The sequence below is a fragment of the Hippocampus bargibanti genome, linkage group LG05 (assembly GCF_051943395.1).
Source record: "Hippocampus bargibanti isolate YZ-2025 linkage group LG05, ASM5194339v1, whole genome shotgun sequence".
Taxonomy (NCBI): domain Eukaryota; kingdom Metazoa; phylum Chordata; class Actinopteri; order Syngnathiformes; family Syngnathidae; genus Hippocampus; species Hippocampus bargibanti.
In genome coordinates, this window is record NC_142738.1 from 16054387 (window position 1) to 16075346 (window position 20960).

The 20960-nt window shown below is 41.4% G+C and overlaps 1 protein-coding gene across 1 annotated transcript; it reads right to left on the reverse strand.

The window, feature by feature from the left end:
* Window positions 1-358: 358 nt before the first annotated feature.
* On the reverse strand, window positions 359-19152 carry sinhcaf (SIN3-HDAC complex associated factor). The gene is made up of 6 exons (XM_088996915.1): window positions 18991-19152; window positions 13253-13380; window positions 12742-12841; window positions 9097-9220; window positions 8752-8902; window positions 359-4747 (listed from the first exon to the last, which is right to left on the reverse strand). Exons 1-6 carry the CDS (start codon window positions 19150-19152, stop codon window positions 4429-4431), a joined length of 984 nt encoding a protein of 327 aa, XP_088853041.1. The 3' UTR covers window positions 359-4428.
* Between the last annotated feature and the right edge of the window lie 1808 nt (window positions 19153-20960).

Consider the following 20960-nt stretch of genomic DNA (forward strand, 5'->3'; position numbering starts at 1 on the left):
TAAAAAAATCAGGTGTGTGCCAGTTCAATTTGTTTTTCCGCCACTTTGTCTGCATGGTGAGATGGATTGTTCCGCCGTTCCCATTCCGGCCTTCCCGTATGGAGTTTGTATGCCCACCACTACATCGTGCCTGCGTGGGTATTCCAGTTTCCTCCCACATTCCAAAAGCATGCATTCCAAGTTAATGGAACACTCTAAATCACAGGTGTCAAAGTCGAGGCCCGGGGTCCAAATCTGTTCCGCCACATCATTTTATTCGGCCCGCTAAAGCAAATCAAGCACCCCACTATCAACACACCAAAAACCACTGCATGCAACTGTGTACGTGTTCTTAAGACATGAAACATTCACATAAAACTCACAAAATGACTTTATTAAGGAACAAGTTAAAAAAGTACATGTATAAAAAAATACAAAAGCGCTTAATCTAATATGTCAGCGAAATAAATGCATAGCAAACAACACATGCAAAGTCTAGCACGGCGGATCCTAGCGATCGTTCTCTAAAGCTAAAAACAGAAGGATCGGAATACAGTTTGTTTGCAATCTACCAGCTGCTACGGTGACACACATCAAAAAGTGATGACGGCAAATAAGTTAGGTTGTACTCAAGTCAAATGACAAGGAAATAAATATTTAACACTTCACAAGTATGGACAACCTAGTCATTTGATGTGATGCAAATATCACAAGAGAATTTGCGCTAATGAACCTCATGGATGCGGACAATCAAGTTGGAAAGGATTCAAAGCAAGTATTCAAACTTGAAAAGCAGGGATGCAATGACAGAAAATAAATATGAAATAAATAACCAAACCCCATCAGGGCCCACCCGGCATTGTAATATTTACATAACCTACGCGCTGCTTCCCGACTAAAATGTGAAATTTCATATTAGTGTTTTTTTGTTTTTTCTTAAGAATGACATAAGCATACATAAAAATGACCTGGAACGAGCACAAGTGACCATTAAAAAATCTGCATTGCCTTCAACATTGTTGGGTGTGTGTGCTTTGGCTTCCGCTTGATAAATAAATATATGCCCACTTGTCAAATTAAGTAAATGCAGATTTGAAATAAAAAACATTTCATTTGACAAAATCTGTCAGTTTGAAAGATGCTCGGCGGTTTCCCTAATATCTAGGTATGCAAAATAATAGAAAGCTTTATAATTACCGGGAGACAAGTGAGCAATGTCAAAGGGTGACGAAAAAAAAAATCCACTTCTACTAAACAGATTTTACAAAATAGATGTTTTCTGGGGTACCTCATTAACAAACGAGTATCACAGCACATTTGTGGTATATAAGAGCATTGGCATAGAATTTCAGCTTGTATAATAGCATGTATAATTTGCTATCATTGATATCCAGTTCAAGGTCCATGTACTAGTCCACTTTGTGTCTTTCCTAGTAAGACCATTCAGGCCACTGAATGGTCTAGCAACTTTTTTTAACACTTCTCATGCTACTTTTGGTCTACAAGGAGCATAGTACACGGACAGAACAAAGATATCAACGATAGTGAATAAATGTTGGAGCGGCTCTTCATAAGCTTGTATAAAATTACTTTTATATCACATCCTGTCCGGGGAATGACAGAAGGGAGTGATATTGACATTGCTTGACTTTAAGTTGATTCTCAGTTTTGCTGCCGTTTTGTGTTATTGTTACGCAAAGACACTTCTATTTTTTTCCACGTTTCTATTTTACATACAAAAATAATCTCATCGGAGAAATTGATCCAAAATAAAAACAATAATAAAAAAAGATTAACACTCTATATAAGGCCATGCAATTTTGTCGACTCACGCATCAGATCGTGGGGGTCTTTTGGATGAGTGGGCATTGTTGGTCATACAAAAACAATGCACTCTGTGTTGCTGAGGACACAATAAATAACCGAGACTGTCGCCTTTTTCCCATTTGGTACCTCGCTTTTTTCCTCAAAACTGGTTTGGAATGAACACAACATGCACGGTGTGTGTGACGCACATGTGAGTAAGGCTGGTGCATTTGCTGTTGAAGCTGTGAATAGGCCTGCTTTCAAACTGGAGCGCAGCCCAGTGTTTGCACACATGTTTAACTAATCCGGTCCACAAACACCAACTTTTAGACAGGAGTGGTCGCCACTTGACTTACTCTGGGAGTAGGAGAGGCCACCGTTGGAGCATTTTTTTTTCACTAACATCCTTTCAGTCCAGTGTAAAATTTTGTACAAGTCCGCACTTTGTCCTCACTTATTGTTCAACTTTGGCAAACTAGTGAGGCGACGACATGATACCAGTGAGGCAAAACTGTGCACTAGATGACATCTGCGAGCAACGAGCGCCAAAAGCAAACTAGTCAACACTTCAGTCACTGGTGACCGGCATATATAGTCCTACTGGTGTGCGAAAGTTGACCTAGTGGTGGTGTTCAAGACTGTCATATATATCTTAGAGTAGTGAAAAACAAATTCAAAAGTCATTCTACTTGTGTGCTGAACTCGGATATTAGGGAGGACAAAGCATGTACTAGTTTGTGGACCTTATATTCAATATTCAACAAATGCTCCATCTGCGTTTACATTAAGGAACTGTCAGTCATTCTGGATTGCAGCGAGTTAGAATGTGAACACGCGAAAAGCAAAAAAATCCCAAAGTCTCTTGATTTTTCTACATGTGAAGAGGGTTGTCTTAAATGTCTAAATACACTGTGAATGTTCATTCTTTTGAGGTTTCCATCCTAAAAGTTGCTCGATGAACCTCAAAGTAGCACCGAGGTCTTGCGGAAGAAACAGGGATTGACTGTATTGCATTGTGAAATCTAAACGTACCCGCGAACTAAAAGTCCAGCATGAATTTAAAGACAAAAACAAACAAAAACACGAGAGATGACGGCCTATTTGTCGGGAAGGCGAGACTATTAAATAGGATGAGATGAAAAAACATGAAAGTACATACGTTAACTGCCTAATACCGTGAATCCCAACCAATAATGCCGTGGCGGTGGGGGTGGGGTTGATGATTGGCTCATAGCAGAGAACTTTAACTTGAAGTTTGACTCACAAATATATTTGTGAAAGTATAAAATATATTTGTGAAAGCAATTCTTTTGCCAAAACAAAAAAAACATGTTTATAATTGAATGCAAAGTTTTCTATAATTTGCCCTCATTTCGCAGTTACAGTGGTGCCTTTACGTGCCAATTCAGAGTTTTGAGATACAAGCCACCATTTGGCAGTTTTTTCGTTTGTTTGACTTGCATGCAAAAATGGAAGAGATGAAAGCTGGTAGCAAAGAATGCAACTCAACTCGTTGCACGACTAACTACGGAATTATTTGTTTACCACCACCACCTCCAGTTGAAATTGTTCAACTAATCATAAAACAAAGAGTATTACAGATGCTGTACTTACATCATAGAGGGACTAACAACTAGCTTATTTGGCAGTGTCCAAAAGATTTTAGCAACAAATATTTGAATACAAACTGTGCAGAGACACAAAAAAAATCTAACTTTCCTCGTGGGCATGTTTGTTATCCCCCGAATATAAATAACTAATATTCATGCCACAATCATCACAAAAATCTTCGTTATTGTCTGCATATTACAGATTCCTAGCTTCTTCTCATTGGAAACAGGTGAGATATGCTTGGTATCTGTTGAGAGGAGGAAGGACCGGATGAATGCCATTTTAATTCATTTCAACGGGGAAAGGTTTGATTTGAGAAAGGTATGAGTGCCACCATGAAACCCATTCAAGTTGTATCGCAAGGCACCACTGTAATTTGCACAGAAATTATCCAAACTGGAAGATTTCTGAAATTTCCCAGTTGAACTACTCCTGGAGATTTACTGGAAACTCTCTGGAAAATGGACACCCCCTAGCAACTCTGACATATCATGAGGTGTGTCACAGGAAAGTATCCAGTTTCACTTCATTGACCTGAGAATTCATATTCATTGACCAATACTAATATCTATAGGCTTCTCATTCTATGCCAGTGACATATGGAAACTGGCAGAACAATGGCATAGATGAGGACTCAGAAAGCTTTGTGACTAAGAGAGCCATAAAAGCAAAATATTTGGAAATACATGACCAATATTTTTCTTTGATGAAAAGTGTAACAATGGACTCTTGGGTTTGTTCAAAGTGGTCAACTAATATCCGGATTTCCAGGTAAAGCCAGAGAATTTTCATCTCTAGGTGGCGTACGGTTTCATTCCAAAAATAATATATATATAATTGTAATCACGTCAACTACATGCCTTGGCTAAATAAAGGTTGGGAAACACTACGCTAAGACGGAAAACTATTCTCCAGCATTGTGACGGAGAAGACCAAAAGATGTTCAGCTGCTTTAAATCACCCAAGGCGATGTGAGGCGCCTTACAAGTGTTCAGGGGGCGGGGGTACCGTGTGCACGAAACCCTAGCGACTTTACCAGCCTTCTTCGGATGTTGTCGCCATGGTGACATGTAGCTGATCTGCAGCCGTTGTCTCCTTCGCCTGCTGCACCTCCTTGGACGGGGACGTCACCCGACTGACGGGCATGACGCCCTCCTGCCCCCCTTCGACTTCCATTTCTTCCTCCTCTACATCATCGTCATCATCCTCTTCCTCTTCTTCATCCTCTTCCTCGCGCCGTTGCTGCTGTTGCTGCTGCTGCTTTTTGCGACAGCAGGGTTTGAACAGATGGGGGTCGATCAGAACCTCACCGAAGCGACCCTTGTAGATGATTCCGCAGCACACTTTTTGTCTGGATAAAACAGGAAGACAGTCACCAAATTGTTGTTTTGTCTAACATGAGTGCATGCTGCTGGCTAATGAAAAAACAAGTCGACACTGTAAAGTTTGGGGCCCGAAACTCACAGTGCATTGCAGGATACCATTGGAATTTCTTTCATTATAATCCTCACTAGGGTTGTGGTGGGTACTGGAAGCTATCCTGGCTGTGTTTGGGCGGTAGGTGGGGGACACCCTGAACCGGTCGCCAGCCAATCGCAGGACAAACAGAAACGAACAACCATTCGCATTTACACTTGCACCTTGGGTCAATTTGGGAGTGTTGAATGAACTTGCCATGCATGTTTTTGGAATGTGGGATGAAACCGGGGAAACTAGAGAAAACCCACGCAGGCCGAGGGAGAATATGCACCCTCCAGACAGGTCAGGTCACAGCTGTAATTGCACCTGGTACCTGTGCACTGTGAAGTAAACATGCTAACTGCTGGACTATCGCGCCCCGCTGACTTTGAATCTGATCAGTAAAATGCACAAAACTAAAAACTAACATTTACCATCTTGGCTTTTTCATTCACATTCAATGCAAAGTATCTTTCCCATCACAGCTTCAGACATTTTTTTTACTGAAAGTACAGTGAGTGGCCCTTAACCTGAAATTTTAAGGATGCAAAGTAGAAAATGTAGGGGCATATACTATCAGTTGACTTGCAAAATAAAATATTCACGATACTGCTGATAAATGGGGTCAACTGGAGCAACAAGCACACAAGCGGTAATTAAAAAGTAGGAATACAAATCTCCAAATTGAACAAGGGTCAGGAGATGAAAATGTTGCCTGCATGAAAATTTTAAGAAACAGAATAAGGTATAGCGCATTATTAACTCATTCACTGCCATTCACGAATTTATTCGGGAATCAAAAATATGTAAAGTGCCCCTCATGAATTTGTTCAGGGTTTGGTTTTTTCTTGTTTGGGTGCTGATCAAGCCCCCTTCCACAAGGGGGCAGCATTTCCCCTTTTTTCCATGTTAGCGCTTTGTTGCAGCTTCAGCCGTTATTAAAGCACGATATAAACCAATATGTATGTATTGCATTGTATTGTATTTTGGACAGCCACCTCCATTTCAAGCTCATATAACTCTAGACCCATATAATTTAGGAAATAACTCTTTTTTTCGGATGAAAGAAGAGGGTCTAACGTTTATCACGCTGCATTGAATTTTATGTAGTTCTAAAACTCAATATTCTGTGGGTCTTGGAATTCGAATGACAATGACAAAAACCATGGCACTGGAGTGGAGACATTTTTCCACACCGTCTGGCAGTGAATGAGTTAACAGGGCATCAAAAAAAGCCTTAAAACTACACACAATATACTTTATTATATTTATAATAAATGTGCTATTGTATTGTAATGAAAGAAATACACGGCACTGTATAATAAAGTTACTTTATTTACATGTGTGACGGTCGTTGATGGCTCTTAAAGGACAACCGACATCTCCGGACAAGTTGTGACCATAATTTGTAAAATGGCTTCAAATGACTTCTACTGAGCGTATTGTCCACCGCATATCGCTATATTTTACGTTTTAAGACTTGTGCTGATTATTCCGGAAGTCTTGTTTTTGAGTTGGTGACGAGTCCGTACGTGACGTCACTGAAGGAACGTCCCTGACCGAAAAAAAGGACACATTGTAGCAGTCCTTCCATCATGTTAATGCTTGTTTGGTCTGAAAACCTCGTGTTGCGCCAGAAGAGGGCGCACAAGCGCCATATAAAGATTTTATCAGCCTGTGGAAACGCAATAAACTGTCATGTCTACAAGAGGTCGCCATTTTCTGCCTCTTTTCTGCGACGCTACATTGCAGTCCAGATGTCTCAAAATGACACGGAATAAATTCTTTAATCGATTGCAAACATGTATGCTTTCCTCTTCAGAACTATTTGAATCATATTCATAACTGGATGTGTAACAAGAAAGCATATTCTCCGAATCTGAAGTCATTGTTTTGATTCTCCAGCAATGCAAGACCCCTTGGCGTGACGTCATGAAGTGGGGGCGGGACTTTCTGAAAATGCCCAATTCGCAGCTCAATTTTTTTGCAGATTTTGGACGCTTTAATTCATTTTTATTGGTGTTTTGCATTTGAATAACAATATCATATCGCGTGTTTTGGGTATTTTAGATGCTATAAAATGTTTTTCTGATGTCGGTTAGGAAACAAAAAAGTGACAAAAAAGTGGGTTGTCCTTTAATTGACACCTGTTGCTTTCTGACTTGTAAGGTCTTATGAAACTGAGGCATCATATTATCATTCATCATGTTAATGATTCTCATAGCCACAGTCTTTTCTGGATGGAACTGTTCAATAAAAGCCTGCACATCATTCCACTTAGCCAACATTGCCTTGATGCTCTCATTTGATGCTGCAGCCATCTCCTCCTCCTTGCCCTCAGATGAAAACTCCTGAATGACTTGCTTCTGCTTGTCCTCGTGAAGGCAAATCAAATCCTCTGTGTTGAACACCTCATTATGGTCAGCAACAAGCTCCTCGATGTCATCTGCATCCACTTCGAGTCCCATGTTGTGTCCAATGGAAACAATGTCATCCAAAATAACAGTCCTGAGTATCAAATCCTTCAAAGTCCCTCTCAAGGATGCATGCGGGCCACAAATTCTTCCATGCTGCTTTCAAGGATCGAAGGGTAACATCATGCCAATGATTTTCTATCAGCTGAACACAATGATACACATTGAAATGGTCCTTCCAATAGTCCCTAAGGCAGGGGTCGGGAACCTATGGCTCGCGAGCCATATATCGCTCTTTTGATGATTGCATATGGCTCGCCGATAAATATTACATATTATAATACATATTGTCGTTTTTTTCGTCGTTCATTTCCCGTTGGGGCCGCAGTTGGCGGAAAGCGCAATTTTGATTGGATGACACTGACCTAGAATGGCCGAAAGCGCCATGTTGATTGGATGATAGTGGCCGTCATGTTGAAACAGGTAAACGCCTCTTTAAATGAGCCCAACTTGTGCACTTCAGCCTGAATGCACCGGAGCATTAGAGGAGAGAAAATGTTCTGATTCTAATTTGCAATGAAACAATACCATCGATGAAACAGTCGAATGTCAGTGACATTTTAACAAGCCCCATGTTAACGTTAGCATCGACATGCTTCTGCGAGAAGTAGATTGCAGATAGCAAGTGTGGAAGCTTATGAGCCGTGTGCAGGCTAGCTACCAGTAACTTCGCCTCTGGACCGGCAAATTGAATTTCATTCCGATCGTTTTCCTGGATTTTTACCAAACACGAGGAACGGAAAACCATCCATGTTAACTGTGAGTACTATCACTAAGTTATTTTAAATAATACATTCTGATATTTTGTTGAAAAGTGGCCGCACGTGCGCGTGTGTGTGCGCACGCGAGCGTCTGAATTTAGAAAAACATTTCTAAATATTTTACTTTTATGGCTCTCTTAGTCAAAAAGGTTCCCGAGCCCTGCCCTAAAGGATAGTTCGGCGTCATTAGTCACGTGAAAGCATTGAGTCAATAAAGCCTATGTGTAAAGTGGTGGACTTAGCATATCCGCTAAGCCGCTAAATCAGACAAACGCACACCTCATTTGTGTTTCTCAATGATCTCCTTCTCTTCGACTGTAATTTTGTTTTGTGTCTTCTTCGGCTGAAAACGAGCCTGTGGTGGGGTCTTTTTCGGTCCCATAACAGCAAAGATATCGTTGAAGACGATCGACGTGTGCATTCAGATAAAGGGGGTGAGGAAAGGTAGGCTGGCTGGGGCGCTGTTCGGTCGTGTGCTTTGGTGTTCTTCCATCGAAGATTATTCCGCCAGCCGTGGTGGGGCGGCGCTCCATGTGTATCCCGAAAAGTAGTGCTTTTGCCAAGGTTTAATTTTCATAAATTTAACGTTCGTAAACCAAAAATTTCGTAAGGCAAAGTGTTCGTAAACCGAGGCCCCACTGTACTACTATATAGTATAGTACCTCTTCCAGTAGGTGAGGTCCAGGAAGGAGAAGACGGGCGAGCGGCTAGACCCTGGGCTCAGCTCAGTGTCGGAGCCGTCATCCGACAAGTTGCTGTAGCTGGGAGACTGAGCCGGGGAAGCGCTGGATGTGGTGCTGTGGGCGTCGGAATCTAAAGGGACGGACACATTGATGAGCCAATTCTTTAGATGTAACAACCATCTATTCAAAAACTAAAAAAATGGTTAAATTAAATTCACAAATTTGGAGGTTCATTCAGAAATTTCACACCAATGTAACTTTGTAAAGAAAAAATAAACACTATGTTTGAAGTTTAAATACAGAAGGCAAAACAGCATCATTAACTGTTTCTTTTGAGCTCTTTCTGGAGTCTGTTGATCTGGCTTGGACGGGCTTTCTTGGTCATGGATTTGATCTTCTTGGGTCTGGAGGTCAACTTTAGACTAGGACCACCTCGAGCATCAACCACCTGCAGAGACAAGAAGTCATTCAATGTGATGAAAGAACTGCGTTGACTTGCTATGTGACAGATTTTTAAGTTAGCATTTTTTTATGTTTTTTACAACATACAGGCGTGTGGAAATTAAGAGCTTTGTGCCTTCTGAACCCGGTCCGGCCTCCCTATGTGGAGTTTGCATGTTCTCCCCGGGCCTGCGTGGGTTTTCTCCGGGTCCTCCGGTTTCCTCCCACATTCCACAAAAATACGTCTGTGTAAGCTCTCAGTCGTACAGGAGTGGTCCATGATAAAGTCTTTTTTGAGAATTTGTTGAGTCTCCCCAATGTACTGCTCTTTACAATTTTCATTCTTACAATGTATGGAATAAACTACATTACTTTGTTTTTCATTTGGTAGCCTATCTTTTGGATGCACTAATTTTTGCCTTAACGTGTTTATCGGTTTGAAATAAGTAGGAATTTTATGTTGCCAAAGGACTCTTTGTAATTTAAAAAAAAAAAGACTTTATCAACATCGCAGGGATAATACTAGTGGGCCTCAATCGGCAGTACATTTGCACCTAAAAGCTAGCAACCACTCATTTGACGACAATGAGGTTAAAATCTTAGCGAAAGAACATAGATGGTTTGAAAGGGGGGTAAAAGAGGCGATTCTTATAAAACAACAAAATCCTTCATTAAACCGGTCTGGTGGTGTGAGGTTCAATTTGGATCGTTCATACAATAGCCTGCTCAGGCAAAACAGGTTAGGCAACTTTCGCAATGCTGATGAGGGTCGTTATGCTGATGAGGTGATACCGGGGGGAGTGGGGGTAATAGGCCAATCGTTAGTCAGGAATGTAGGAACAATCAGTGGGGCCACAGGGGGGGGTCCCGCGCCCCCTCCAACCTGAGAGTAGGGACCTATCATAGCTGTGTCCGGCGCCACCAGGTCTGGACATTAGGGATATATAAATGGGGCCGATACGACCAGTCAGACTTTAGTTCGCTGACGAAGCCTCTTGGATAGGAGGCGAAACGTCCGAAACCTTCACTTTTGTACAGATGACGGCTGAAGAAACCTTCTCATCGATTCCACAAAAATGCATGGCAGGCTGATTGAACACTCTAAAATTGTCTCGAGGCGTGAATGTGACTGGTTGTTTGTCTCTGTACTTGGCTGGCAACCAATTCAGGGTGTCCCCCGCCTAGTGCCTGAAGACGGCTGGGATAAGCTCCAGCACCCCCCGCAACCACATGAAGTGGTCTGGAAAATGGATGGATGGGTGCCTTCTGAAGTCATTTAATGTAGAGCTGGAACATTCTCTAACGTGTCTATCATTACAGAATTTCACCTAATATCGCAGGTGAGCCTCGAGCAGAGGCCACAACAGCTGGGCCGTGGACCAACATTTGGTATTGGGCCACACAGAAAGAACCTACTTCCGTTTTATATATTTTGGAATGGGTATGATATTTTATTTTGAAAAATAACAGGGTTCTCTGTTACATTCTTGTACAGGACATACCCCTGACGCGCTTCTCGGTCATGTGATAGGTTACCACGAAAATCAAACGCAGAAGCTAGCAAAATGAGTAATAAAAAAAAAAAAACCTACAGTAAAGTCTCGTTATATCGATATTCAAGAGAGTCCGAAAAAATATCGATATAACCGGGACTATCGATATATCCGACCCTGTTTGCATGTAATTTTCTCCGTGCGTGCATAGAAATAGTATCGATATAACCGGGACTATCGATATATCCGATATCGATATAACGAGACTTTACTGTATTTCGAAAGTTTCTTTATCAAGGGGAGAGAATAGGAGCATATGACTGAAGCAAAATAAGGCTACATTTAACAAACAGTATCATGATTTCTGTTAAAATACGAATTTATCTCAAGTGGACATTCTTACGCACCCACACTGCAGACTCTGTGGCGATAGTGAGTCGGATTTTTCATGCACTTTGTATTTGCGGTCTTAGTTTGAAGGCATGTCTAAACGTTACTATAGCGACCGTTGCCAGATCGGACATTCCTCGTCTCGTGATTCGTGTTTGTTATTAGGTTTTTGAAAATACCACTTTTCATGGAGGTCGTATCATATTAATTTGTTGTATTTATACATCGCATCTTAACTCATTCGCTGCCAGACATGGGAAAAAATGTGTCCACTCAAAGTCCAACGGTTTTTGTCATTTTCACTGGAATTCCAGGACCCACCGAATATTGAGTTTTAGGACTACATCAACATTCAATACAGCGTTAGAAACCTTAAACTTATCTTTCATCAAAAAAAAAGTTAATTCCTAAATTATATGGGTCTGGAGTTATATGAGGTTGAAATGAGGTAAGCTGTCCAAAATACAATGAAACATACATATTGGTTTATATAGCGCTTTAAAGGACAACCGATGTCACTTTTTTGTTTCCTAACTGACATCAGAAAAACGTTTTATAGCATCTAAAATAGCCAAAACACGCAGTATGATATTTTTATTCAAATGCAAAACACCAATAAAAATGACTTAAAGTGTCTAAAACTACTTCAAATTGAGCTGCGAATTGGGCATTTTCAGAAAGTCCCGCCCCCAGTTCGTGACGTCACGCCAAGACGTCTTGCATTGCTGGAGAATCAAAACAATGGCTTCAGATTCGGATAATATACTTTCTTGCTACACTTCCAGTTATGAATATGATTCAAATAGTTCTGAAGAGGAAAGCGTACATGTTTGCAATCGATTAAAGAAGTACTTGTGTATCAATTCCAGCCGTCAGGAGTGCAATGTAGCATCCCAGAAAATGCACAAGATGGCCACCGAGCTGTTGTGAGGAATGAATCAGCTCGTTTCCACAGGCTGACAAATTCCGCACATGGAGCTTGGACGCCCTCTTCTGGCGCAACATGAGGTTTTCAGACCAAACAAGCATTGACGTGATGGAAGGACTGCTACAATGTGTCCTTTTTTTGGTCAGGGGCATTCCTTAAGTGACGTCGCGTACGGACTCGTCACCAACTCAAAAACAAGACCCCCGGAATATTCAGCACGAATCTTAAAACGTAAAATATAGCTATATGCGGTGGAAGTTTTGTAAAATACGCTCAGTAGAAATCATTTGAAGCCATTTTACAAATTATGGACACAACTTGTCCGGAGACGCCGGTTGTCCTTTAACAACAGCTGAAGCTGGAACAAAGCGCTAACATGGAAAAAATGGAAATGCTGCCCCTTGTGGAAAAGAAAAAAAACATTGCCAGGGGCCATGGCCAGTGCTTTATCGGCAGCCAAGCATGAAAAAACATAACCCGAACAAATTCGGGAATGGCAGTGAATGAGTTTCAAGACCCCTGAAAATATTGTCTGACATTAAACTGATCTGTGGGGTGGGAAAGGTTGGCGACTGCTGGCCTAGCACTGGTCTATAGGTATCGAGAACTAAGCGGAGGCTCAGAGAGGATCAAGCCCTCTCCGAGTTGAGTTGAGCCGTAAACGCTTACCAATGATACTGGATTGATGGAATATTACTTATCCCCGGGTGTACTCACATGATTCCAGTTCTTCTTGGTTCCCACCGGCAGCTTTTTCCATCGCTTCACCAGGAGCACACAAGCATTGCAGATCTCTCCAGATCGCGTTTCGCTCAATCTGAAAGGTATCTCGTTAGGGGAAGACAAAGTGACACACGTCTTCCACACTTCTCCCCTCGGTTTAAACCAGGGGTGTCAAAGTCATTTTTTGCCGCGGGCCACACTGTAGTTATGGTTTCCTCTCGAGGGCCGTTATGAATTTGGGGAACCCATTAGAATGTTTAAATCCCTTCAAATATTACATATAGAGCACACAGCAAATTAATGAATAACTCGTTTTCAAATCTGAAGTCAAGAATAATGACTTTTATTGTGGTTGACATCCAAAAATATGAAATTTTGGCTCAGATTTTAGCAATCATCATGGAATTTAACAAGTTTGATTTGCTTTCGCAGGCCGAAAAAAATGATGTGGAGGGCCGGATTTGGCCCGCGGGCCTTGACTTTGACACCTGTGGTTTAAACTTACCCGAAACAGCTCCTGAAATCTTTTTCGTAACGCTTGCTGTCCGTGAAGCGAGAGCTGGACGACTTTGCGCGGCAAATGCAGCAGCCCTCTAAACTCCTGTACATTTTTGGCTTGTGGAAGCCAAACATCTGCGAGCAAAGACAAACACAACCAAAAGATGTTACAGACCGTCAATGTTGTCATTGAAATATACTAATTGGTGACAAATGCACACTCAGTTTTCCAGACAACACGAATAAACACAAAATAACCACTCAATGTAGACATAGTACATCCAAAGAACAGGCAGATTATCTTTCATAGCAAAGTTTAGCCAGTTCCATCATGCTAATCTTTACAAATATTTCCTATGCTAGAGGTATGACTGAATCTCTGCATCTCAAAAGTGACCCCCATAAAAACGATGGCATGTTGTTTCAGCGGTTGACATTGGATGGCGAAAGAGAGCATGTTTCTTTTCAATATACGTATTAGATTAGCTATTCATTTGAAAATAACAACACTGACGAGGTCGCATGACCAACGGTATCAGTTTGTGAAAATATGAAATTGACAAAAAAAGTGCTACTCATACAACGTTGTCTGTTTGTTCACAGCAAAAATGTGTTTTAAGTGCATGGAATAGATAAAATACTTTGAAATTGAATATTAATTCAACATTAAATTGAAATTGGGCATTTACGGAACATTGTGGGCAGGTTAGAACTAGCTCACTGTTATGATTCATGTATTTCAATTGATCCCAAAATGGGATGCTTAGTCACGAGCAAAGCACTAAATACAATTTTTTGCATCCCTTGCTGTGACCCACATGGGCTGGTGTTGTTGAATGTGTGTGTGGGGGGGAAGTAGGTCAACAGTCAGACAGCGTGTCAGACAGATCATGTCACCATGCTGCGTTCTCGGCATGCTTTGGTTTTGGCGGGCCAAAATATTATACGGCACGCACGCCCAAGCTGCAGGGGGAGGTTGACGTAAAGTGAAAAGTCCAACAATGATTATGAATGTCTTGAGCACGCCCACTGTAGAGGGATGCCGCTATGTTGCTAGGCAAAACTGGAGTCTCCTCGGCACATGGCGAGCACAACTGCGGCAAAACGTGGAATGCCGCACCCCCTTCGACTGATGGGTTGTGAGCGTGGGTATGCGTGTGTGTTGCAATCAATCCTAGGGGTCTTTTGACAGTATGAAACCACAGAGATGCCACAAGACACAGAGGGAACACTCTGGTGTGTATTTTGACACTGGTTAAAATCAGGAACACACATTTCTTGGAATAAATAACATTAGATTAGACCCACTGTCACAGGGAAAATTTTAATTACTCAGGTTTCTTCAGCCCTCATCTGTACTTCTTTGAAGGTGTCGTACATTTCGCTTCTCATCAAAGAGGCTTCGTCTGTGAACTAAAATTTGCTGGAGGCTGTGGCCCTATATACTGTATATATCCCTACTGTCCAGAGGTGGCGGTGCCAGACCTCTGCTATGATAGGTCCCTGCTCTACAGTTGGGGGGTGGAGAGGACTATTGTCCTGACGGATTGCCCCATTTACCCTGGTATCACCTCATCAGCATGACTAAGCTTATGTGGTAACAATCTCAGAAGTCTGTTGTAAGCACGATCCAAATTAAACCTCACACCACCATGGCGATTTAGTGAAGGATTTTGCTCTTTTATAAAAAAAAAAAAATAGCTTTTTTTACTCTCCTTTCAAATGATCTATTTTCTTTGGCTAAGATTTTCACCTCACTGTCGTCAAATGAGTGGTTGCTAGCTTTTAGGTGCATATGTACTCCAGATTGAGGCCAACTAGCATGATACCTGCAATGTTGATAAAGTATTTTTTTCAGCAAATTTTAGTTCGCCGACGAAGCCTCTTGGATGAGTAGCGAAACGTCCCACACCTTCAAAGAAGTACAGATGACGGCTAAAGAAACCTTTTCATCGATGGACCACTCTTGTACGACTGAGAGCTTACACAGACCCCAAACCTTGGTTCACAAGTTATGTTATAATATATCCTTGTTTATCCATGAATGCCGACTTTGTATAGTGACATGCAGAATAAATAGGAAGGAACCAGAAGGAACAAAATGTACATGTGTGGCAACTTTTTGAGACATTTTTGTTTGGTGGTGCGTGTAACTTGAAATATTTGACTCGGGTTTATGAGAGGGAAGGCCTTTATTTGGACAGTTTAATAATATATACAAATGAGTGCCACTTAAAATATACAATATTCTTTACTGTGACAAATGCGTAGATCAAAATAATAATAAAAATTGTTGGATAAAATGAATAGCCCTCAAGAGAACAAATGTCTGCAATGTGCTGGTTGTTTTCGGCCGTGTCAGCATCGCAATTTACAATATGTTCTGCCAATGGATCGCCAAAGTTGAAATACCTAAATTCTGAGACTGGAAAAAGTACCTGCCATTGATCATGTAAGGTGTTTACTGTAGTTGGCTTTGTTGACAAAAATGTATTTTTCTAATAATTATATTTGTCCTGCCACATGCACGCTTTGATTACATTACAGTATTCTGTAATACAATTGGAAGTAAATATCTTTGATTAAAAGTAGTTACCGCGTTCCTTAATCATTAAAGGGTAGCAAAAATAAATGTATTTATGCTGTGCTATGTTTCTTTATTCTACTGCCGAGATTAAAAAAGGGAATTCTGATTTCTTATCAACTGGTTTGACAAATTTCAATAACACAGTGACATTTTTAAGATGGCAAATCTGATGACTGAAGTGTATTTTTTTTTAAACAATAACAAAAGCCCGGAATTCCTTGTGTACACTATCCAGTCAAATTGAATCCCGAAGGTCACAATGTTTGTGAGGAAACACACTGGAACAACCAGTGATAACGCGAAGGTCAAGTGCAAATGCAGTAAACTTTTGGACAGCTCTGACCTTCACTGCTTTATTATTGTGACAATATATGAGTCAACGTTGCTTTTAAATATTTCAAACAATAACAATCACTGTTTTGCAATCACACAACATCAACTTCGTGTGTGTGCGCGAGCGAGAGACAATGCAGACAATATTCTTTGTTGGAAACGACTGGCATATAGTCTTCGTATAGTGGATGAGTCCATTTTTGTCTTTATCATGTTGGTGTGTGACATTCACAGTAAAAGTGGCTGAGCAGAGGTGCGAGTGTGTGTGCGTGTAGATGGGATGCCATGTTTATGTCTGCCTGTGTGCATTATGTTCTTCTTTGCAGTAACACTAAAAAAAGTGTCCTTGTCTTTGATTGGTTGGCCACCATTGTCATAAAGTGACCGCTTTCTATGTCCACTGTACTGATAAAAATAAAATGCTTTCTACCCTCATGCACATACATAACACCATAAATTTCATATTTTGGTTTCATTTTCTTTGTATTTTTTAAAATAAATTTATACAATACATATTGATTTATATAGCGCTTTAACAACGGCTGAAACATGATTGGCGTAAATGGGTTAAAATACCTTTGGCCTCATAGCATAATTGCCAAAATCATTTTTGACATATAGTACAGTATACACATTTGTTCTGAATGTTAAAGATATCCAGATAGCTAGACAGATTGGTAGAGCGATTCCAATGAGACAAAATACAATAAAATAAAGTGTTGTGGTTTCATAATATGTTGTCGATTATGATATTGAATACATTCCATACTAATATTATGGACTGTACATGATCTAAGAAAAGGTTAAGAGAATCTGAAAACATCACTGGATGTAAGCTCTAAGAACAACAACCAACATTGATATGGCTGTGATCGTCCATCCCTTAGGCAACACTGTATCAAATATCAACACTGGTGTGTAAAGGATGTCACTACATGGGCTCAGGCACACTCAAAAAAAAAAACAAGAAAAAACAAAGGGAATTCAGTATGGTACCACATTTATATGTGTGAATTAAAGCTCTTCTACGAAAACCAAGTCATTTTTCAACATCCAGAAACATCGCTGGCTTTGCTTGACCCAAGGTCATATAAGACTGACTATCAGTGGGAAAAAAAGTGTTGTCTACGAGTGCACAATCACAATTGTTTTTTGAAACTGTAGATCTCGAGTCCTCCGGGGGGTACTAGATTGGCCTGCGAGGAGTCCAGACCTGTCTCCCATTGAAAACATGTTGTATTATAAGGCGCAAAATATGTCAAAAGCCATTCAAAAGCTTTGATTCTAGATCAAGCAAGAATGGGAAATAATTCAACCTACAAAACTCCAACATTCAGAGTCTGAAGCACCCAAACGTTGATTGAATATTGGATAGAAAATGTCATCACACTTTTTTTTTAAAGATCTGTCCTTGTGCGCTAGGACCCTGAAATTGATGATTATGTGCTAAATATTCCCAATCCAATCCAAAAATCTTTATTGGCCAAGAACCTATATGTTAAACACACAAGGTTTTTCTCCGGCACTAATGATTAGGTAGATGTTGAACATGATTTGCAAATCATTTTATCCTGTTGTTTATTTTAACACAACGTCCCGACATAATTGCAACCGCATTTAAACGTTACAGCGTCGTGGTACTCAACGCATCAGGTCGACCTGCAAAACCGTCTCCGGTGTGGAGCATCTGCGTAGATGGAGCGCGCGATCTTTGCAGCAGACTACTCCTGTGACGTAACTTCAACATGGCAACGAACACACACCACATACACGATAAAGGCGGCGGAAGGAGCGCGTGGCGGAAGGAGGTGTTATGCGAACTTACGAAAATATAATTGTAATAACATTCATACGCCTTTTTAAAAGTTGCACAAATCACCACCAAAACAATCGCGACCCCATTCTTATCGCTACCACTGCTTGTTTTCCTAGAGAGGAAAAGTATAAGTCGTCATTTTGTTATCCACCGCCCACTCTGGGGCCGAGGCAGCATGGCGAGCCGCACGACATGGCTCATGCGCACTCATCTTTAAATAAATAAGAAACACGCTTCATGTTCTCGACATTTGCCTCGTTTTACAGCACGTAGTTATACAGGCGAATATTTAACACGTCTTCACTCGCTGCGAAAAAGGGAAATTGTGTAATTTGATCATAAGTCTTTTACAGGGTCCTCTTCGATGTTTGTCGACTTCAAAGCACCGTCAAATGTGATGAGCTGTCGGTTTGAAAAAAAGACCACCCGTTCAACGACATTAAATGAACGTTTAAAATGTAGCATTTGGTGGGCACGTTGGTAGGTTTGTTAGCTTGTTTTGTTGACAGCTTGGTGCCGCGTGCTTGGCACACGGGTGGGCGTGAGAGCTCCTCCAACTTGGTTGGGACACACGCCCCATCACCGCCACAATGTGCACCTAATCACGTCTCCAAACACGTATATACTAGTATTCGTCACCAAAAACTGACTGCAATCGACATTTTGGAGTGGTTCCTTTACTCAGCTCGCACCGACAACCTCCCCGCCCCCCCGACCCCGGTCGCCAGCTGCATCGACTCACGAACAACAGCCATTGCGTGCGTGCAAAATGCACTTCGTTTAGTTTCTTCTTAAAAAACATTTTTGCCGTTTTTCTACACTTCAAATCCAACTTCAACCCTGTCAACGGAAAGTAACGCGTTTACGATTGTTGAGCGCAGAGAAAGCACAAAACTCGAGAGTTTAATGTCAAATTATACGGGTGAAGAGTCCGAAGACTACAAACGCGCCGGTTGATGTTCCACGAGCACTTAATAAAATGAAGTAAAAAGAGAAACATCACGCTTACCATGCAAAGTTGTGAAAAGTTGGCGAAAACAAAAGTAGTAATCCTTACAGGGTTTGTGTTTTCAAAGAAGACTACGGCGTCTCTTGTTGATGTCTGCGCTTGTGGGTTGGACTGGAGAGTAGTGGACATGATTGCGCATGCGCCGCCTTTACACGCCTCCATTTTGGAGGCCGCGATGCGATTCTTCAATTGTGCTCATTTGCATAAACGACACGCTGACGTCAGCGTACGTATGCATTCTGCTGTCCATATTAGGATGAGAACCTTACGCGGGAACTGGAGGTTCGGCCCCGGTTGCTAGGGCACGTTGGACAATGTTAGCAAAGGGGCGGGGCCGCCTGATTTTCTCCAGATCCAGCAGATGGCACGAGGCGGACTGCTCGACTGCTGGAGGTGCGATAGCAAAAAAAAACGAAGCCCTCACTTTAATTTTGAAACAATGACATTTCCAGGAAAACATTTCTATTCATCCAATGACCGTTTTTTAAATGTATTCAGTTTTTCAAATACCTAGATGTTTGAAATCACTCAGTGAAAAAACGAATTACCTGTACCTCGATGTAAAGCAGTTGTTTTACATCGCAAAACAGTCACACTGTGAAAAAAAAACATTCAATAACAAAATATTTTTTTACATTCTGAAATTCAAAAAGGTTGTGCAGAGTTGTAGAAATGACAGAGAAATAAAGTTGATGAGCCATATAATGGGAAAGAGTAGTTGAAGCTCGACTAAGAGCAAAAGTGAGTATCTGTGAACGTGAACAGGATGGTTTCATGCCAAAAAAAAAGAGTATGGCGGGTGCAGTTTTTGCTCTAAGGATGCTATAATAGAGGAGTACCTACAGAGAACGTCAGAGAGAACTGAACTACATTGTGTCTTTATAGATCTGGAGAAAGCATATGACAGGGAGCTCAGAGATGAACTGTGGTATTGCATAAGGAAGTCTGGCGAAAGGAAATGTATGATGACTGTAAGACAGCTGTGAGGTGTGCTGTCAATGTGATATGATAATAATACATTCATTTCTAAGCGCCTTTCAAAACTCAAGGACACTTGTGATGGAGGAATTCAAGGTGGAGGTGGGACTTCACCAGCTCTTAGCCCTTTCTTATACGCTATGGTGATGGACAGGCTCACAGACGATGTTAGACAGGAATCTCCTTGGACGATGATGTTTGCAAACGACATTGTGATCTGTAGCGAGAGTAGGGAACAGGTGGAGGAGATACTAGAGAGATGGTGGTTTACCCTGGAAAGGAGAGGAATGAAGGTCAGCCGCAACAAGACTATATTTTTACCCTCGTAGGTACAAGAGTGAGGTTACATGGAGACGAGATAAAGAAGGTGGATGATTTTGTCTACTTGGAGTCAACTGTCCAGAGCAATGGAGAGTGTGGAAAAGATGTGAAGAAGCGTGTACAGGCAGGCTGGAACGGCTGGAAAAAAATGTCAGGTGTGATGTGTGATAGAATAGTTTCAGCTAGGATCAAAGGAAAGGTCTATTAAACGGTAGTGAGACCAGCCACGATGTTTGGACTGGAAACAATGCCACTGAACAAAAGACAGGAGGCAACGCTGGAGGTAGCAGAGATGAAGATGTTAAGGTTTCCTCTGGGAGTGACCATGCAGGTTGGATAGAATCAGGGATGAGGGAGAATTTAGAGCCATTGTAGAGAAAGTGCAGAGAGGCCACACTGAGATGGTTTGAACAGAGAGAGAGTCAATATATTTTCCAAAAACATACATTGAAGTTGAATTGAACACTCCAAATTTTCCTTAAGTGTGATTCTGAGAGCTACTGGTTGTTTGTTGTGTGCCCTATGACCAGTTCATGACACCTGGGATAGGTCAGAATACACCCACCTCGTTTTGAGCCTAAAAAGATTAGAAAACACACGGACGCACCAACCCAACCACCCACCCGCACGCACACGCGCGCACACACACACACACACACACACACACACAC